General features: G+C 39.4%; 1 protein-coding gene across 1 annotated transcript in view; it reads left to right on the top strand.

Annotated features, from left to right (window-relative positions):
* Positions 1-21,418, top strand: part of ADAM9 (ADAM metallopeptidase domain 9) — a 102,142-nt gene that overhangs the window by 2,903 nt on the left and 77,821 nt on the right. The window contains exons 2-3 of the mRNA XM_061177174.1: positions 7,452-7,549; positions 10,115-10,173. Coding sequence (XP_061033157.1) covers positions 7,452-7,549; positions 10,115-10,173 — 157 coding nt within the window. The remainder of the gene's footprint in view (positions 1-7,451; positions 7,550-10,114; positions 10,174-21,418) is intronic.

Here is a 21,418-nt window from a genome sequence, read left to right as displayed (position 1 = left end):
TGGTTAGGACTCCGTGCTTTCACTGCCGGGGGTGCAGGTTCGATCCCTGGTGGGGGAACTAAGATCCTGTAAGCTGAGTGGCGAGGCCAAATTTAAATAAATAATTTTTACCTTACCAAAGTTGACTTTATATGTGTGTGTGTGTGTGTGTGTGTGTGTGTGTGTATATATATATATATATATATATATATATATATGTTTTTTTTTTTTTTAATCCTATTTTATGGTAGAATTCCCCCAAAGATGCAAGCTTTAAGTAACTGGAAGCATTTTCTTGGAATAGCCACAAGCTCAAATATATGACATAGATAGCCTCATGATATTTCTTTTTTTTTCTTTGATGCCTAGTATATAGCAGAGTCTTGGAGTTATGCCACCTTTGTGTCAGAACTATGGGACTGCCGCATAAGTAAATCTGGTCCTCTAGGTATCTCAGTAACTAACCTCCCAACCACCCTGCCTTTGAATGGGGCCAACATGGACCCAATTAAAGTTGAATTGCACTTTGAATTGTATAGTCTTGTTCATATATTATTTGTAGTTTATTTTTCATTTTGTGAAAGTGTTATTTCAGTCAAATCGTTTTCCCCAAAGTGATCATGTGTCAGGAACTGCTTGAATCACACCCTTTAAGAATGAGTTAGGGAACCTGAGAAGTTCACTTATAAATACTTTGGTCAGTTTTTAAATTTGCAGTTGTTTTCGTATCGGTTTATGTTGATTTTAACGTAAGAATTAGAGTATTTCAGCTTATAATAAGTAAAAATGATGTCACCGCCAAACATTTGTCATACTGTAGGACAAAACCCATTCCCATACATGGGAAATGCTTCTTTCCCTTTGACATATTTTCCTTTTAATGAGATTTTTTTATGGCTTAACTCATTTTTGGAAGGTGCCCCCTACCCCTTCCTTTAGTAGCCCCTAAGAACTCTCATACAAGTAGAGCCTGGGAGAGCCTGTTCCCCATCTATTGACACATTGGCTGCTTCAGAGGGGAGGGTAAGCAGTCAATGGCAGAGTAATACAGTGAAATGTGGCATTGCATTAACATGACAAATGTGTGGGCCGTGAGGATTTGTGGAAAATTGATATGAAAGATGCTAATCATAAAAAATAAAGCTTATTTTAGGTTGTACATGATAATTTGCAATTATGAGCTCTATGTATGTATAGCTGTAAAGATCAAAAGAGGTCATTTACTCAATACATTTGTTGAATATCTACTGTACCAGTGCAGGAAATAGGGGATGAGTAAGGTACCGTCCTTTGTTTCAAGAAACTTAAATTCCTTGGTAGAGGAATTTAAATTCTTTAGGGCATTGAATCTTATAAATGGTGAGTGTTTTTCCCCCGAGGGCCACTTACAAACAAACAATAGCAAAAGCCCTGTTTCTTTTTAAATGTAAAAATGAGTAAATGTAAAAAAAATTATAACGGAAAAAATGTCAGAATGTAGGACATAACAGTGGAAATTATAATTATGTTTGAAGATAGCTATTAATATATAATATATGTTTACTTGGCACTGACCTTGTGAATGGAATGGAAATATATGGCTCAAAATAACAGCAATTTATGGATCTAATTGCAATTTCTCTTCAAGAAATAACTCAGACAACAGAATTATCTTCTTCATCTTGTATGTGAAACCCAGGTTTATTTTCTATAGTGAAAGTACTTAAGGGTGGCTCTTTGTTTACACAATAGGCGGGAAGGAAAGGAGAAAAGCCCTTGGCTGAGGGTTTACATTTGTTTGCTTTGCAATTAGGTAGAATTCTTTTAACTTATATCCATCTACATTTGTAACCGAGGAAGGGCTTCTGTGTCCAGGGCACAGAAAGCCAAACTCTGGCAGCGGGTGTTTGCAGCAAAGTAAGGGTATGTTGTAGGGCGCCAAGCAAGGGAGTGGAAGACAAGTCTCAGATCCACTCCAGCTTGGCTTTTTGAGTGAAGTGGGGTTTTTTTGTTTTTTTTTTTAAAGGGGAAGAACAAAGATGCTGGGATTAATCATCATCTTCTGACATTTCTTAATCCTGGTTTTGGGAGTCAGAATGCCTCTGGTTTACATTCTCTGGCCAGGTGGTCCATGGCTGGGGGCCTATGAGGGCATCTTGCCCTGGAGAAGCAACCTGAGTTTGTACGTGAATGATAGTGGTATCTACAACAGCAGTTTTAGGCACATAATGATGTTATCAACAACAGCAATCTTTGTCATCTGACTCTGGTTGATTAGTGTTCAGTTAGCGCAGGATTGAGGTCAGAGGGGGCAAGAAAGGGGATAAAGTTTTGAATAGAGAGATTAATCATAAACTCAGTAAGGGGACTCATTTTTAGGGGGACTCAGTTTCTCAGATGCTATTACAAAACATGTATTTAGACTTCCTCCAAAACACAGTACGTAAAAATATCTAAGGAGTTAAAGGAAGAAAGAAGGACAACTAACACCTTTTTCTTTCTTTTACTAAGTTTAAGACACTTTAAGTTTCATGTTTCAACTCTTACTTATTTTTTAATAAATTTATTTATTATTTTATTTATTTATTTTTGGCTGTGTTGGGTCTTCGTTGCTGTGCGCGGGCTTTCTCTAGTTGTGCCGAGCGGGAGCTACTCTTCATTGCTGTGCGTGGCGTTCTCATTGCGGTGGCTTCTCTTGTTGTGGAGCACAGGCTCTACGCACGCGGGCTTCAGTAGTTGTGGTGCGCGGGCTTCAGTAGTTGTGGTGCGCGGGCTTCAGTAGTTGTGGTGCGCGGGCTTGGTAGTTGTGGCTCGCAAGCTCTAGAGCTCAGGCTCAGAAGTTGTGGCACACGGGCTTAGCTGCTCCGTGGCGTGTGGGATCTTCCCGGACCAGGGCTGGAACCCGTGTCTCCTGCATTGGCAGGCGGATTCTTAACCACTGCACCACCAGGGAAGCCCTCAACTCTTACTTTTATCTCCGGCCCATGTTTTCTAGTAATGTGACTTTTGATGGTGTGCATCAAATTCTGTCAAATTCTGATAAAATAGTTTGTATTTTCCATGGAGCTGATTGTATTAAGATTTAGTTTTCATTGTGAACTCTATACCAGTGGTTTTCAAGGGGGGTGATTTTGCCCCCAGAAGGCATCTGGAAGATATTTTTAGTTGTCACACTGATGGTGCTTCTGGCCAGTGGTGGGTAGAGGTCAGGGATGCTCCTAACTATCCTACATTGCACAGAAAAACACCCACAGCAAAGAATTTTCTGGCCTCAAATGTCAATAGTGCTGAGGCTGAAGCTTTATAGTACAAATAATGTTGATGCACATCCTTTATAGTGACATGGGAAACTTGATCTTTAGATTCCCATGAGAAAGTGCTACTATTTGGAATTAAAAACAAAAAATAAAAGGAATTTAGGGAAAATCTATGCAAGGTATGAACAGGAAAAAGAATAAAAATAAGCCAGGACTAGGGATGAAGGAATGTTGAAAAAATACAGGAAGAAGGCGTTTCATACAACCAGTGTGTATTGTTTTTCATTGACATAAGCAAAATATGTGCATTTCTTATGATGTTTTGGAACTCCTATGGCGTTCAGAAAGTGGATCCTTGGATTTTAAAACCAAGAAGTCAGTATCAGAATAACAGCTCTTATATGTAAATAGAAGTTATTTTGGGGTGGTATAATTTTGAAAGCCTTTAAAAAATAAATGATTAGTTTTTATATTTTTTTTAAAACAAGAATTGTGCATTAAAATGGAAGAAAGGATAGAATGTGTCTTATATTCCTTTATTGGACTTTCATTCTTCTCTAACAATCTTGGTAAAAGATCCATAGCTTCAGTCCTGGCCTGAAACTAGCTTTGTGACCTTATAAAGTCACTTAACACGTTTCAAAATGAGAGCTCTTTAAATATGTGCCTGCTCATTTGTAGTTGTCTTTTCTGAGGCATTTCTTTTTCTCTGTGATGTTTGCTTCTGAGCTGTGATGAAAAGATTTCAGTTTAGTTGCATATTGTTTAGCTTCTAGTATAACAGTTGCCTGAGCCTATTAACATTTTATCCCTGCCTGTAAGGATTTACTTAAGAAATCTTTTATTTTGAAATAATTATAGAATCATAGGAAGTTGCATATAAATGCACAGGATGATTGACTTTTTTTTATCATATGGAGCTTCTTCTCTGAAACCCACTGAAAGCATTTATTCCTGCCATCTGTTCCTGCCATTACTTCTAGAGTGACTGTCTTAGTAGTTGAACAAATTACCATGATCTAAAAGAAAAATATTAAGGATAATATTGAAATTTGTGTTTTTAGGAATTTGAGAAAACTGAAGGTCCTTGAAAGGTTTATTCTGGGTGAGGAAATAGTCCGGTACCTCAGTTAATTTAGGATGAAGGATATTTCTACTTAGTGATTTGAAGCCTGCTTCTATCAAGGCCATGGATTTCTTTTGACACGGCTCCCATTTGGCAACTCCAAATATCTGAAGGATATTTTATCATAGTATGTCGTAAGTATGCCTTAGATCAGCCAGCCCCTGGTTGCTTTTGTGAGTATTGGAGTCTATTTCTGGTATTTTTATGTAATGACGTGAAGCCCCATTTAGATGGTATGTTATGCCTAATTATTAAGATTTAAGGGGTTGACGGGTAAAGAGTTTGCAGAGTGTTAGTATGACATGTTGTACTGAATGAGATATAATTTATATTTTCCTGTTTACATTGTATCTTTAAAAATTCCAAACTAGGCAAGGTTATAGACATTTTTATGTACAGTGTTAGCTTGTGGAAGGTTAGGTGAAGATGCTTCATTTTAATCTGCATTTGAGAAATCTGAGAGGCATAAGGCAATTAAGGAGTGAATGAACATAAGAGTTTGGATCCAAAGGAGAGGAGAGAGCGGGAGTGAGAAGGTATCATAGTCTGGATGTGAGGTTAATGAGACTGATGGGAAGACAGGAGGTGTTGAGATAGTAGATAATCAGTACTTTAAATAGCTTGTGCTTTTCTTTTTTAATTGAAGAAACACTCCTTTTTCCCCCTTTTAATTTCAATGGTAATTTGGGGTTTCAAAATACTCATTATAAAAACAAATTCAAACAATACGGACATGCATGAGTACAGGAAATAAAGCCTGAGTCCTTATCTCATTACTGTCTGGTTCTATTCCATCGTGGTAGCCGCTTTAAACAAGTTTGGTACATTTACTTATGATACTTACATGTTTGTTTATGACACATCTTATAGTCTCATATATATGATATATGTTGTAATTGTAACATTTCATAGACACTGTAAATAATACAGAGCTTATAAAGTGAAAAGTCTCTCCTCTCATCCCACTCCCTATAGATAACTACTTAAAAAATAATTATTTTACTATCAAAAATTTTAAACATACACAACAGTAGAGAGAAGAGTAATGAACTCCTCTGTACCCATTACCCAGTTTTAATATAGTTTCATATGTATCTCGTCCCTCAAACGCACACTGGATTATTTTGATGCGAATCCTGGATTCATGTCATGTTGCCCTTGAATACTCAGAATGAATCTCTATGACATAAGGACTTTTAAAGAAAACATTACCACAATATGCCTATTACACTTTAAAAAATTAATACTAATTCCTCAAGATCATCACATATCTATACAGTGTTAAAATTTCCCTGGTTGTCTCAGAATTTTTTTTTTTTTCTGTTGATTTATTTTAATTAGGATCCAGATAGGTCCAGATATTGCATTTGGTTATATGGCTCTTTTAATTTATAATGGTCCCCTCTTCCTCCGTTTCATGACATTTATTTGTTCAAGAAATTCTACTTAATGAATTTATTTCCTAAATTGATCCCCACTGAGTAGAAGCTGTGAATCTGTTCTTCCCTCAGTGTTTCTGTTTGTGTATGCCATTCTCAAGCCTCCTCATAACAAATGTGGTTTTGGTATATGGAGATATATAGAGATAGAGATTTTTCATCCGTGGTCCTTAGATGGTGACCATCTACGTCATCAAGTTCTCTGAACAAACTGACATGCCATCATCGGCAGTTATGCTGGAGGAAGAAGAGGTGTGTTGGTTGTATTGAGAGACTGTATCAGATGCCAACATGGGGTGTGCCTTCCTAAGGGATTTGAATGGGCCATTTTAATTATACCCAAATTTTGCTTAAGTGATGACTTTACTTTTTTTCCAGTTATCTTATTTTTTAAATAATATATGATTATTTAATACCTTTGATAATTTCAGAAATACAAAATGGAAACCTAACAATAAAACTTTGTATTTATACATAAATCCTGCTTGACTGCTTCAATGCAATGAACCAAAATGGCTTTCTGCTCATTGTTTTCTTTACTTATTTATTTTCATTTTAATTTTTTTAGGAAGATTTACTTTTTTTTTTTTTCATTGAAGTATAGTTGATTTACAATATTGTATTGGTTTCAAGTATACAGCAAAGTGATTCAGTTTTTTATATATATATATTTTTTCAGATTATTTTCCATTATAGATTATTATAAGATATTGAATATAGTTCCCTGTGCTATACGGTAGGTCCTTGGTGTTTTTTTTTTTTTTAATTTTATTGGATTATAGTTGATCTACAATGTTGTGTTAGTTTCAGGTGTACAGCAAAGTGATTCAGTTATGCATATACATATATTCATTCTTTTTCAGGTTCTTTTCAGTAGGTCCCTGTTGTTTATCTGTTTTACATATAGTGGTGTGTATCTGTGAATCCCACACTCCTAGTTTATCGCTCTCCCCTCTCAAGTGATGAGTTTAGAACCCAGGCCCCACTCAGACGTGACTCCACTCTGTGGTGAGCTGTACAGGATTGGAATTGGGAGGAAGTCTTGCATGATGGCTCTGAGTACTTCATTTTTAATACATTTAATCTATTCAACTTTTTAGGACAGATTAGTGGCAGTAATTTCATTGGAGATAATTGCTACATTGTTAGCTATGTATTTATTAGAGTTAATCCATCAGGCATTAAAAGTAACTTTTCCCTCTTATTGTCCTTGACCGTCTCGTAAGTATCCCCGTACCATCTCGGGATGTCATTCATGTTGGGTGAAGGTGGGAAAAGAGACAGGAGTGAATGGTGCCAGATTCTAGATGCCTTCCCTCCATTTCCCGACCGGAGCAGTTTTTCCCTTGTGTTTATGCCTTAAGATTTCTTTTAAGACAGGGGATTAGGGTTTATAGCTAAAAATTGTTTGAAAATGATTGCTGTGTATATACTGTTTGGATAAAGGCTGACATCCTTTTTTAAGAAATACATTTCTTCCCCCTCATACTTATCTAGTATATTACTATTTTCCTATAAAACTTTGTATAAAGCTATATATATTTTAGTGTGGGAACATCAGATGATTTTTCTATGAATTGAACATTCAGCTTTTGATTTCCATTGTATTTTAGGACATGTAGTTTTTCAGGTTCAGTTGTTATATAATGTTTGTTATTCCCTTTTCTGTAGGCTTTCAACAGACCTCCCATCTCTCTTCTTATGAAATAATAACTCCTTGGAGATTAACTAGAGAAAGAAGAGAAGCCCCTAGGCCCTGCTCAGAGCAGGTAAGTTATCTCTTGAGAAATATATATGTATTTAAATTTCACTTTTTTTAAGACAAGGGTGTTATTTTCAGGAGTGATTGGTTCAGTGTGTAATGTCAGCCAGTGATTATGGCACCGGTGTCCATTGGACATTATTCTAGTAAAGTGACATACTGATCCTTAGTAGCTTTTTTTTTTTTTAAAGACAAAATAATCAACTTGAAACATAAGAGGATGAAATAGTCAGTTAAGTAAAATTCTGTGACCAGGGTAGGATGCTGGTTACATAGATTTCTGACCCTTACCTGACTGGTGATGGTTACAGTCGTCTTGTTATAAGAATAAGAATTCACCTCTCTCTCAGTGTGTGATAGGTAGAGTACTACATGCTGTATCTTTACTGACACTGGAGAATAGTGGTGTGTTATATGCATGTATTTCATATCTGGGAATGTTTGCTCAAAAGTGAGTTTTATCTCCATATCAGAAGAAACATAATATGCTAACAGGGAAACCAATGCACAAAAATTAATTTTTATGCTATTTTTCTCTTACTGTAAAGCTCAGAAATAATATATTTGGATATCAACTGACTTTGCAAACCCTTCAACTTTATAGAAGTATAATTTAACTTTATTATAGTTTAACAGTAACAGGTGATGAAGGATAGAGAGTTTAGCTTATTACCTCTGAATTGCCGATATATTTCTAATGATAAGGCAGCTTGTCCATTGTTTAGGGACTAGGCATAGTGAAGAGAACATTGGAGTTAGCATCAGGAGCTTTTAGCTTTAGCCCTCCCTCTGGGTGCTACCACGAATTGGGTAGATCATTCGTCTTCATTTACTTCTTTATAAGTAAGGAATAAATGACTCTAAGATCTCCTTCCAGTGGAACAGTTTATAATTTTTCCTTGTTTTGTTTTAAACTGGACATTCTACTCTTTGATTTTTGTTTTGCCTTTAGAGTAGAATTAATTTCTGTTTTCATTGTTATTTTTCCCCTTTTCTTCACTTAGCAGCACAGGGACGTTTTCCACTTTATCGTGCCTCTGATGACCTTTATCAACACTGCACACATAGCTACTTGGGATTGTAGTAAATGTCCTGCGTGCACCCTGATAAATATTTGGGGAAGAGGTGGAAGCACTGTTTAAGCACTGGGGATATGGCAGTGAACAAAACAGACAAACTCCATGCCCCTGTGGAGCTTCCATTCTCGTGGGAGGAGAGGAGGAGACAAATAAGCAATATAGATTAATAATAGAGATTACTTAAGATGGTAAGAAGTGCTATGGGGAAAATTAAAGCAGGGAGGGGGTGGGGAATGTTGGAATTGGGGGTTGGGGTGAAGGGGTAGGAGGGTTTGTGTTTTTTAATAGGACAGCCCGGGAAGACCTTACTAAGAAGGTAACCCTGGAGCAGAGCAAAGACCAGAAGGAAGGGAATGAGCAACCCAGGCAGCTGTTTGGGGGAAGAATGTAATGTCACAAAACAATTCTCAGATCCTCAGAATTCTTCTCGGAGGAGATGACAGTGATGTTTTTACGTCCTATGTCTGTCCAAGAGCAGAAAGGATAGAAAGGCACACGCCAAAACTGTGGCGTTGGAAGGAGCTTGGTATTTTTGATGCCTCAGTGGAGAAGGAGGTAGATGGCAGAGTCCTGAGGTCCCCACACAGGATGTGGAAGCAGAACCCCAGGACCTGGATCTCGGTCTCGGCCTTAGAAGTCAGATGTTGAAGTGCCCTAGGAAAGGAGATCCTGCTGTTTCTTGGCAAAACGTTCACTTAGAGTCCAGAAACAGTAGGGAGAATAAGAGGACACTTCTGGTACTATTATTATTTGTTGAGTCCCTCCATGACTGTCTTTTTTATGAGAATTATGGCAAAGGTGAATCCCCTGGCCCTAGAGATCACATTAAGTGCTTCTTGCTAATGAAACAGTGAGTCACTGGGCAAGTTATTTTAGCGTTTGAGGTAGAGAAGGGGCTCCCACAAGCTGAGGATGTGTAAGTGTAAGTTGCCTCATCACACTGTTATTTAATGTACCACTAATTAAGAAAGGAACAGAGTGCTACCAGTTAGAATGCTCTGCCTCTGTACGATGTATCCGGATTTCAAAGATGTTCACGTGAGGGGGAAAAAGTCTGTTTAGAAGCGATGAAATGTGTTGAGCCATGTGAAGATATAAAATCATAAAAGGCTATTAATTTCGTCTAACCAGAACGAGGGAATATCTTTTGAAACTAAGAGGTTCATTTCATTTAAAACGAAAGGAAGAACTACTTTATACTATAGGTAATACAGGGATGGACTTAGTAAAAATAATCCCTTAAGTTATAGCTCAATTATAAATGAATTTAAGAAGAGTTTAGGTAAACATGCAGGTCGTTTTCCACAATAGTTTATTAAAGGAAGGTAGGGATGATCAGAGTATATTTTTATTATTTACGAGTATATTTAAGGTTCTTTCATAAAATAGTTCTAGTCAGTACCAAGTTATTTTCATTCAGGATGGAATTTCTGTTGTTGAAAAGTTATTTAGAAGATAGTGTTTTATTGTTCTTTTCTCCTTTGTGCATTTAGGTGTCTTATGTCATTCAAGCTGAAGGAAAAGAGCATATTATTCACTTGGAAAGGAATAAGTAAGAAATTTAATTTACTTTGGCTTTTCAGTAATTTTTTTTTCAGTGCTATATGGGTATCTTTTCTAGTTAGATATTGCTTAGTAGATTGATAAAAAGGTGAGAATAATAAGAGTAGAAGTATGGAAAAAGCCATACTATTTTGCATTTCCATTGACATTAGAGCAAAGGAAAATAAATCTAAATTAAAGGAAGAGAAAGTTGTATTTAAGAAAACTTTAAAATCATGATCGGCCCAAGAAACAGCTGAGCAGGGGGTAAAGAAGTCTTTAGTAGTTTTATCAGTCTGCTAGAGCTGCCACAGCAAAGTACTACAGATGTAAACAACAGACATGTATTTTCTCACAGGACTGGAAGTCCAAGATCAAGGTGCCAGCAGGGTTAGTGTCTGGTGAGGGCTCTCTTCTTGGGTTGCAGACGGCCACCTTCTGGCCAGTGCTCACATGACCTCTCCTTGGCCTGTGTGCACAGGGAGGGGGGTAGATGGATGAGCGAGCTCTCTGGCTTCTCTTCTTGTGAGCACACTAATCCTGTTGGCTCAGGGGTCCACCCTATGACCTCATTTAACCATAACTTCCTTCGTGGCCACATCTCCAAATGCAGCCACTCTGGGGGTTAGGGCTTCAACATAAGGATTTTGGGAGGGGGACAAAACATTCAGTCCATAGCAGTGGTCTCTCACCCCCTTTTTAATCTCTTCTCCTCATTTTGTCATGATTTCACCTGATCCCACCTCAGTAAGGCTAGTGATGTATATACATGTGTGATGTCTGGTCTGCATTCCTATGCTTTTTTTTTCTTTTCTTTTCTTTTTTTTTTAACATCTTTGTTGGAGTATAATTGCTTTACAATGTTGTGTTAGTTTCTGCTGTATAACAAAGTGAATCAGCTATATTTATACATATATCCCCATAACCCCTCCCTCTTGCGTGTCCCTCCCACCATCCCTATCCTACCCCTCTAGGTGGTCACAAAGCACCGAGCTGAACTCCCTGTGCTATGCAGCTGCTTCCCACTAGCTATCTGTTTTACATTGGGTAGTATATATAAGTCCATGCCACTCTCACACTTCGTCCCAGCTTACCCTTCCCACACCCCGTGTCCTTAAGTCCATGCTCTACGTCTGTGTCTTTATTCCTGTCCTGCCCCTAGGTTCATCAGAACCATTTTTTTTTTTTTTTAGATTCCATATATATATGTATTAGCATACGGTATTTGTTTTTCGCTTTCTGACTTAACTTCACTCTGTATGATAGACTCTAGGTCCATCCACCTCACTACAAATAACTCAATTTCGTTTCTTTTTATGGCTGAGTAATATTCCATTGTATATATGTGCCACATCTTCTTTATCCATTCATCTGTCAATGGACACTTAGGTTGCTTCCATGTCCTGGCTATTGTAAATAGAGCTGCAATGAACATTGTGGTACATTACTCTTTTTGAATTATGGATTTCTCAGGGTATATGCCCAGTAGTGGGATTGCTGGGTCGAATGTTAGTTCTATTTTTAGTTTTTTTTAAGGAACTTCCATACTGTTCTCCATAGTGGCTCTATCAATTTACATTCCCACCAACAGTGCAAGAGGGTTCCCTTTTCTCCACACCCTCTCCAGCATTTATTGTTTGTAGATTTTTTGATGATGGCCATTCTGACCCGTGTGAGGTGATACCTCATTGTAGTTTTGATTTGCATTTCTCTAATGATTAGTGATGTTGAGCATCCTTTCATGTGTTTGTTGGCAATCTGTATATCTTCTTTGGAGAAATGTCTATTTAGGTCTTCTGCCCATTTTTGGATTGGATTGTTTGTTTTTTTGATTGAGACGCATGAGCTGCTTGTAAATTTTGAAGATTAATCCTTTGTCAGTTGCTTCATTTGCAAATATTTTCTCCCATTCTGAGGGTTGTCTTTTCGTCTTGTTTATGGTTTCCTTTGCTGTGCAAAAGCTTTTAAGTTTCATTAGGTCCCATTTGTTTATTTTTGTTTTTATTTCCATTTCTGTAGAAGGTGAATCAAAAAGGATCTTGCTGTGATTGATGTCATAGAGTGTTCTGCCTATGTTTTCCTCTAAGAGTTTTATAGTGTTTGGCCTTACATTTAGGTCTTTAATCCATTTTGAATTTATTTTTGTGTATGGTGTTAGGAAGTGTTCTAATTTCATTCTTTTACATGTAGCTTTCCATTTTTCCCAGCACCACTTATTGAAGAGGCTGTCTTCTCTCCACTGTATATTCTTGCCTCCTTTATCAAAAATAAGGTGACCATATGGGCGTGGGTTTATCTCTGGGCTTTCTTTCCTGTTCCATTGATCTATATTTCTCTTTTTGTGCCAGTACCGTACTGTCTTGAATACTGTAGCTTTGTAGTATAGTCTGAAGTCAGGGAGCCTGATTCCTCCAGCTCCGTTTTTGTTTCTCAAGATTGCTTTGGCTATTCAGGGTCTTTTGTGTTTCCATACAAATTGTGAAATTTTTAGTTCTAGTTCTGTGATAAAATGCCATTGGTAGTTTGATAGGGAATGCATTGAATCTGTAGATTGGTTTGGGTAGTATAGTCATTTTCACAATGTTGATTCTTCCAATCCAAGAACATGGTATATCTCTCCATCTGTTTGTATCATCTTTAATTTCTTTCATCAGTGTCTTATAGTTTTCTGCATACAGGTCTTTTGTCTCCTTAGGTAGGTTTATTCCTACATATTTTATTCTTTTTGTTGCAATGGTAAATGGGAGTGTTTCCTTAATTTCTCTTTCAGATTTTTCATCATTAGTGTATAGGAATGCAGGAGATTTCTGTGCATTAATTTTGTATCCTGCTACTTTACCAAATTCATAGATTAGCTCTAGTAGTTTTCTGGTAGCATCTTTAGGATTCTCTATGTATAGTATCATGTCATCTGCAAACAGTGACAGCTTTACTTCTTTTCCAATTTGAATTCCCTTTATTTCTTTTTCTTCTCTGATTGCTGTGGCCTGTGGCTAAAACTTCCAAAACTGTGTTGAATAATGGTGGTGAGAGTGGACAACCTTGTCTTGTCCCTGTTCTTATAGGAAATGGTTTCAGTTTTTCACCATTGAGAACAATGTTGGCTGTGGGTTTGTCATATATGGCCTTTATTATGTTGAGGTAAGTTCCCTCTATGCCTACCTTCTGGAGGGTTTTTACCATAAATGGGTGTTCAATTTTGTCGAAAGCTTTTTCTGCATCTATTGAGATGATCATATGGTTTTTCTCCTTCAATTTGTTAATATGGTTTATCACATTGATTGATTTGCGTATATTGAAGTATCCTTGCATTCCTGGGATAAACCCCACTTGATCATGGTGTAGGATCCTTTTAATGTTCTGTTGGATTCTGTTTGCTAGTATTTTGTTGAGGATTTTTGCATCTATGTTCCTCAGTGATATTGGCCTGTAGTTTTCTTTCTTTGTGACATCTTTGTCTGGTTTTGGTATCAGGGTGATGGTGGCCCCGTAGAATGAGTTTGGGAGTGTTCCTTCCTCTGTTATATTTTGGAAGAGTTTCAGAAGGATAGGTGTTAGCTCTTCTCTAAATGTTTGATAGAATTCGCCTGTGAAGCCATCTGGTCCTGGGATTTTGTTTGTTGGAAAATTTTTAATCACAGTTTCAATTTCAGTGCTTGTGATTGTTCTGTTTATATTTTCTATTTCTTCCTGGTTCAGTCTCAGAAGGTTGTGCTTTTCTAAGAATTTGTCCATTTCTTCCAGGTTGTCCACTTTATTGGCATATAGTTGCTTGTAGTAATCTCTCAACATTCTTTGTATTTCTGCAGTGTCTGTTGTTACTTCTCCTTTTTATTTCTAATTCTATTGATTTGAGTCTTCTCCCTTTTTTTCTTGGTGAGTGTGTCTAGTGATTTATCAATTTTGTTTATCTTCTCAAAGAACCAGCTTTTAGTTTTATTGATCTTTGCTATCATTTCCTTCATTTCTTTTTCATTTATTTCTCATCTGATCTTTATGGTTTCTTTCCTTCTGCTAACTTAGGGATTTTTTTGTTCTTCTTTCTCTAATTGTTTTAGGTGTAAGGTTAGGTTGTTTATTTGAGATTTTTCTTGTTTCTTGAGGTAGGATTGTATTGCTATAAACCTCCCTCTTAGAACTGCTTTTGCTGCATCCCATAGGTTTTGGGTCGTCGTGTTTTCATTGTCATTTGTTTCTAGGTATTTTTTGATTTCCTCTTTGATTTCTTCAGTGATCTCTTGGTTATTTAGTAGTGTATTGTTTAGCCTCCATGTGTTTGTATTTTTACAGATTTGTTCCTGTAATTGATATCTAGTCTCATAGCATTGTGGTCGCTAAAGATACTTGATATGATTTCAATTTTCTTAAATTTACCAAGGGTTGATTTGTGACCCAAGATATGATTTATCCTGGAGAATGCTCCATGAGCACTTGAGAAGAAAGTGTATTCTGTTTTTTCTGGATGGAATGTCCTATAAATATCAAGTAAGTCCATCTTGTTTAATGTGTCATTTAAAGTTTGTGTTTCCTTAATTTATTTTCATTTTGGATAATCTGTCCATTGGTGAAAGTGGGGTGTTAAAGTCCCCTACTCTTATTGTGTTACTGTTGATTTCCCCTTTTATGGCCGTTAGCATTTGCCTTATGTATTGAGGTGCTCCTATGCTGGGTGCATAAATATTGACAATTGTTATATCTTCTTCTTGGATTGTGATCCCTTGATCATTATGTTGTGTCCTTCTTTGTCTCTTGTAATATAGTCTTTATTTTAAAGTCTATTTTGTCTGATATGAGAATTGCTACTCCAGCTTTCTTTTGATTTCCATTTGCCTGGAATATCTTTTTCCATCCCCTCACTTTCAGTCTGTATGTGTCCCTAGGTCTGAAGTGGGTCTCTTGTAGACAGCATATGTATGGGTCTTGTTTTTGTATCCATTAAGCCAGTGTATGTCTTTTGGTTGGAGCATTTAATCCATTTACATTTAAGGTCATTATCAATATGTATGTTCCTATTATCATTTTCTTAATTGTTTTGGGTTTGTTTTGATAGGTCTTTTCCTTCTCTTGTGTTTCCTGCCTAGAGAAGTTCCTTTAGCATTTGTTGTAAAGTTGCTTTGGTGGTGCTGAATACTCTTAGCTTTTGCTTGTCTGTAAAGGTTTTAATTTGTCCGTCAAATCTGAATGAGATCCTTGCTGGGTAGAGTAATCTTGGTTGTAGGTTTTTCCCTTTCATCACTTTAAGTATGTCCTGCCCCTCCCTTCTGGCTTGCAGAGTTTCTGCTAAAGATCAGCTGTTAACCTTATGGGGATTCCCTTGTATGTTATTTGTTGCTTTTCCCTTGCTGCTTTTAATATTTTTTCTTTGTTTTTAATTTTTGGTAGTGTAATTAATATGTGTCTTGGCGTTTTTCTCCTTGGATTTATCCTGTATGGGACTCTCTGTGCTTCCTGGACTTGATTGCCTATTTCCTTTCCCACGTTAGGGAAGTTTTCAACTATAATGTCTTCAAATATTTTCTCAGACCCTTTCTTTTTCTCTTTCTCTTCTGGGACCCCTACAGTTCGAATGTTGGTGTGTTTAATGTTGTCTCAGAGGTCTCTGAGACTGTCCTCAATTCTCTTCATTCTTTTTTCTTTATTCTGCTCTGTGGCAGTTATTTCCACTATTTTATCTTCCAGGTCACTTATCCGTTCTTCTGCCTCAGTTATTCTGCTGCTGATTCCTTGTAGAGAATTTTTAATTTCATTTATTGTGTTGCTCATCATTGTTTGTTTGCTCTTTAGTTCTTCTAAGTCCTTGTTAAACGTTTCTTGTATTTTCTCCATTCTATTTCCAAGACTTTGGATCATCTTTACTATCATTACTCTGAATTCTTTTTCAAGTAGACTGACTATTTCCTCTTCATTTGTTAGGTCTGGTGGGTTTTTACCTTGCTCCTTCATCTGCTGTGTGTTTCTCTGTCTTCTCATTTTGTCTAACTTACTGTGTTTGGGGTCTCCTTTTCTCAGGCTCCAGGCTCGTAGTTCCTGTTGTTTTTGTTTCCTGTCCCCAGTGGGTGAGGTTGGTTCAGTGGGTTGTGTAAGCTTCCTGGTGGAGGGGACTGGTGCCTGTGTTCTGGTGGGTTGGGCTGGATCTTGTCTTTCTGGTGGGCAGCGCCTCATCCGGTGGTGTGTTTTGGGGTGTCTGTGAACTTAGTAGGAGTTTAAGCAGCCTCTCTGCTAATGGGTGGGGTTGTGTTCCTGTCTTGCTAGTTGTTTGGCATGGGGCGTCCAGCACTGGAGTTCACTGGCTGTTGGGTGGAGCTGGGTCATAACATTGAGATGGACATCTCTGGGAGAGCTCTCGCCGATTGATATTATGTGGGCCCGGGAGGTCTCTTGTGGTTCAGTGTCCTGAATTTGGCTCTCCCACCCAGAGGCTCAGGCCTGACATCAGGCTGGAGCACCAAGACCCTGTCAGCCACACGGCTGAGAAGAAAAGGGAGAAAAAAATAATAATAATAATTTTAAAAAATTATTATAAAAATAATAATAGTTTAAAAAAAAAAGAAAAGAGCAACCAAACAAATAAACAAATTCACCAATGATAACAAGTGCTAAACACTAAGCTAAGATAAACATAAAAATCGGAAACAAATCAGTCACAGACAGCAAACCCCAAGTCTACAGTTGCTCCCAAAGTCCACCACCACAATTTTGGGATGATTCATTGTCTATTCAGGTATTCCACAGATGCAGGGTATATCAAGTTGATTGTGAGGATTTAATCTGCTGTTCCTGAGGCTGCTGGGAGAAATTTCCCTTTCTCTTCTTTGTTCACACAGCTCCTGGGGTTCAGCTTTGGTTTTGGCCCCACCTCTGCATGTAGGTCGCCCCCAGGCATCTGTTCCCACCCAGACAGGAGGGGGTTAAAGCAGCGGCTGTTTAGGGGGCTCTTGCTCATTCAGGCCGGGGGGTGGGAGGGGTACGGTAGTTATAATTGGAATGCGGGGCGAGCCTGCAGTGGCAGAGGCCGACGTGACGTTGCAACAGCCTGGGGCACGCCGTGTGTTCTCCTGGGGAAGTTGTCCCTGGATCACGGGACCCTGGCAGTGGCAGGCTGCACAGGCTCCTTGGTGGGGTGTGGATAGTGACCTGTGCTTGCACACAGGCTTCTTGGTGGCTGCAGCAGCAGCATTAGCGTTTTATGCCCATCTCTGGGGTCCGCGCTGATAGCCGCGGCTCGCGTCCGTCTCTGGAGCTCATTTAGGCAGTGCCCTGAATCCCCTCTCCTCGCGCACCCTGAAACAATGGTCTCTTGCCTCTTAGGCAGGTCCAGACCTTTTCCCGGACTCCCTCCCGGCTAGCTGTGGCTCACTAGCCGCCTTCAGGCTGTGTTCACGCCGCCAACCCCAGTCCTGTCCCTGGGATCCGACCTCTGAAGCCCGAGCCTCAGCTCCCAGCCCCCACCTGCTCCGGCAGGTGAGCAGACAAGCCTCTCGGGCTGGTGAGTGCTGGTCGGCACCGATCCTCTGTGCGTGAATCTCTCCACTTTGCCCTCTGCACCCCTGTTGCTGCACTCTCCTCCATGGCTCTGAAGCTTTATCTCCACCAGTGAAGAGGCTTCCTAGTGTGTGGAAACTTTTCCTCCTTCACAGCTCCCTCCCAGAGGCGTAGGTCCCATCCCTATTCTTTTGTCTCTGTTTTTCCTTTTTTCTTTTGCCCTACCCGGGTACTTGGGGAGTATCTTGCCTTTTGGGAAGTCTGAGGTCTTCTGCCAGCATTCAGTACGTGTTCTGTAGGACTTGTTCCACATGTAGACGTATTTCTGATGTATTTGTGGGGAGGAAGGTGATCTCCATGTTTTACTCCTCCGCCATCTTGAAGGTCCCTCCTATGCTTCTTGAATTAGTGGGCAAATGTACTTTTCCAAGCACTTGTTAAGAGGGGCCAGGTCTTTGAATGTCTTTGAAAGGCAGTCATCAAAGCTAATGATCACTAGTGAAAAAGAGTTAGGGTAGATAGCCTATTATTATGGCTATCAATGAAGGGGGGGACTCTGTTTGAGTGAGTGCTTATTTTTTTCCTCCCAGGGCCTCTACAATGGCAGTCTTAACCTTTTTTGGTCATGAATCCCTTGCTGAAAGATACGACGCCTCCTTGCAGAGGGGTGGACATAATTACTTCTGTTGGGTTATTTGGCAGGGACTGGGGGTTGTGGGGCAGAAGATAGCACACCTTTTCTCTGCCTGTGCTCAACAACTTTAAACATAAACTAAAAGGGTGAGTTAGATAGGAGGTCAAAATACCGCTTTTATTATTGATAAGGACTGGGTTAGAGGATTTACCATAGAATGAGAGCCTGATGGACCTGCCCGTCCTGAACCCCGGATTAGGCAGATTCAGCCACTCACGTCAGCCTGCACGGTGGCAGGCCTGCTCCTGGAGGAGCGTGGCGGAATCTGTGGTCCCACTGGCAGGCAGTGACTTGCAAGGAAGAGGAAGGGCAGAGCAAAGCCAAGTACCATCTCCAGTTTATTCTTTTTAAATTCACCACCAGAGGGAGCAAAGAGTGTGTATGTGTTGGGGAGAGAGAGGGGAGAGACAGGGCGGTGACTGAACAGGGTTGGATAATGGAAAGGACTCAAAACTCCACGGGCTACTCCCAAGCTCACTCAAGAAGACTTTCATAAAGGTAAAGGGTACAGGACATCAGGACAAAGAAAGCAGAGGAGATCATCAAGGGGTTTGAACACTTCCAGACAGAGCCCCCCAGGGTCCTTTCTCAGTTGCACAGATGTGCTTTGTCTTCAGATTACAAACCACTGAGATATGACTGAAGCATCATCTTTTCAGGGTAGCCCAGGCACACGTTTACCGAGGGGGTCTTTTATACTATATTGGTCACGTGGCTAAAGTCAGGCTGTGTAACTGATTAAACAGCACGTAAACCATCGATCTCTCCATCTCTTAAACAGTCTAGACAGTCTGAGCCTGGAGTTTAGAATGTTAAGGGTCACGTCGTAAACCACTAGCTGGCACCTGCATCCCTGACTTGTCCGTAAGCCTTGGAGATAAGTATACTGCTGCTCCATTGCTGCTGCAAATGACACAGGTTCTTTGCTTGACCAGACTTTGGTCAGGCTACTGAACTTTCTCCTGGGTCCATCTCTACACTTCCTTGGAAAATCCAGTTTTAGCCAGAACCCTGCTAAGTGAATTTAGCAAGAACCCCCCCACCCTCAATATCTGATCAAATTCCTCATCTTCCACCATCCCCTCGGGTGATGTCTGATCACCGTGGCCCGTCTTCAGTAAGAATCCGTTAGTCGGTTTAGCCAGAGCTTCCTTCACCGCGGTGTTTCATTTTAGTAATTTTCCATCCACTGACCCCCACCCTGCTCACTGGGTACAAATTCCTGCCTGCCCATGCTGTGCTTGGAGTTGAGCCTGATCTCTGTCCCCCACTGTAAAATCCCATTGCAGTGGTCCCTATACCTATTGCAGTGGTCCTGAATAAGCTTGGCCTCACCATCTTTAACATGTGTCATTGAATATTTTTTTTCTTTGACAGCCATGGCGCCATGACTCGTATAGGATCAGATTCATCACTGGACCCCCCGACCTCTCACTCTGGACCCTAAGTATGCACCTTGAAGCCCTTGTCTTCAGTCCTGACTGACTGATCGGGGATCCATTGGTGACTCTGACTCCTGAACCATTGCTCCAGACAAGCATCCGTTGAAGCTGACTTGATTTTTACGGTTTTGAGTATACCCTCTGAAGTTGGGTTAGAGACCCAGGCTTCTTTCGACAGGTACCTCCTGGGCTGGAAGGTCCTCCTGGCTCCGTGTTCTGAATGGGGATTATTCTCTGATGTCCTGGGCTGGAACTCCTTTCTTCCTGACTCTGTGTGAAGTCTCTCTGTTCTCTCTTTTGGATCTGGCTTCTCCCCATTGGAACTTCTCAGCCAACTAAACCACTTCTTCTCACATCCTGCTGACTCTCTGCTGTGCCAGCTCTGTCTGCTTCCTTTCTTGTTGGCATGTTTTGCTGAGGATAATTTGGAACTTTGTTGGCGTCTTTTGGAAACTTGAGATCTCCCCAGGTTGACTGCTCTAATACTGCTCCCTCCCTGTTGCTTCTGCTCCTCCGTCCTCCTCTTACCACCATCAATCTTCCCCCCAGTTCCCTTGGATCCTTTGATATGCCCCACTTCAAACCGCCACCTCCTCCATCCCTCTGTCCACACCCGTCAGACTTTCCCCTCCCACTGCAGCCCCTCAGCTCCCCACAGTCACTTCCATTTTTGGTCCCTTGCCGTCCATCGGGGGCTCTCAAGAAACTCAGGTAGCCTTGAAAGCAACTACTTGAGTCTGAAAAGAAGAACAAAAGGCTATTTGGAAATAGAACTGAATGATGTGTCCACTCACATGGGCTTTGGAAACATCCAGACAGCAGTTAGATGTCTCTTCAGTCTGTTGCCTAAAATTTAGACCACAGCAAAGGAAGATTACATATCATGGCAAAAGAAAATCTTAAAAGTCTCCTCCAGAAGTATTGGTAGGCAGGTGACCTTAACTTGTTTCATTTGCCAGAGACAGTTCAGACGAAAATACGAAGTGGAGATAAACAAATGAGATTGTATTGCTGTTTTACTGACTCATGGCTAAAATTTTAAAATGAAAACTCTAAGTTCTCTATTTGCGTCTGTATGTTTATGTATTTCTATATATATGTATGTTATAGGTGTGTGATAGTTTCCTACCTCTGGATGGTATTATCACATTAATTTATAAAATCCCTTGAAGAGTTCTATTCAAATTGGTTTAGAGATAAATGAGCACTTAGATAAATTATTTTCTTAAAACTCTCAGGAATACAGAAACTAACCCAAGTTTTTTTTAAGTTCACATGATCTTGAATAATCTTTTTGCTAGTTCTTATATTGTTGATACAGTTGTTGATAAACTGACAACTTCAGGGTTGTCGGCTTTAAATATGTAATGCAGATATGCAATTTTTTCCACCTATGTTTACTATTCAAACAAGCTTATGTTATCTTTACCAGATATTTAAGATTATAAATTATAAATCAACCCTTAGAACAAAATGTATAATAAAAAGGAATTGCTTGATGTCAAGCATGGCAGTTAAAAAAAAAGAGGGAAGAACCATAAATGTATAATTTTTTGTTCTTCCCTTTTGTGATTTTTTTTTTTTTTTGATACTTGCATGACTTGTCAACAGGTAAAACAAGATGATGGATGGCTAGC

Source organism: Eubalaena glacialis, chromosome 20 (assembly GCF_028564815.1).
Source record: "Eubalaena glacialis isolate mEubGla1 chromosome 20, mEubGla1.1.hap2.+ XY, whole genome shotgun sequence".
Classification (NCBI taxonomy): Eukaryota; Metazoa; Chordata; class Mammalia; order Artiodactyla; family Balaenidae; genus Eubalaena; species Eubalaena glacialis.
This window is presented reverse-complemented; position numbering and strand designations above follow the sequence as displayed.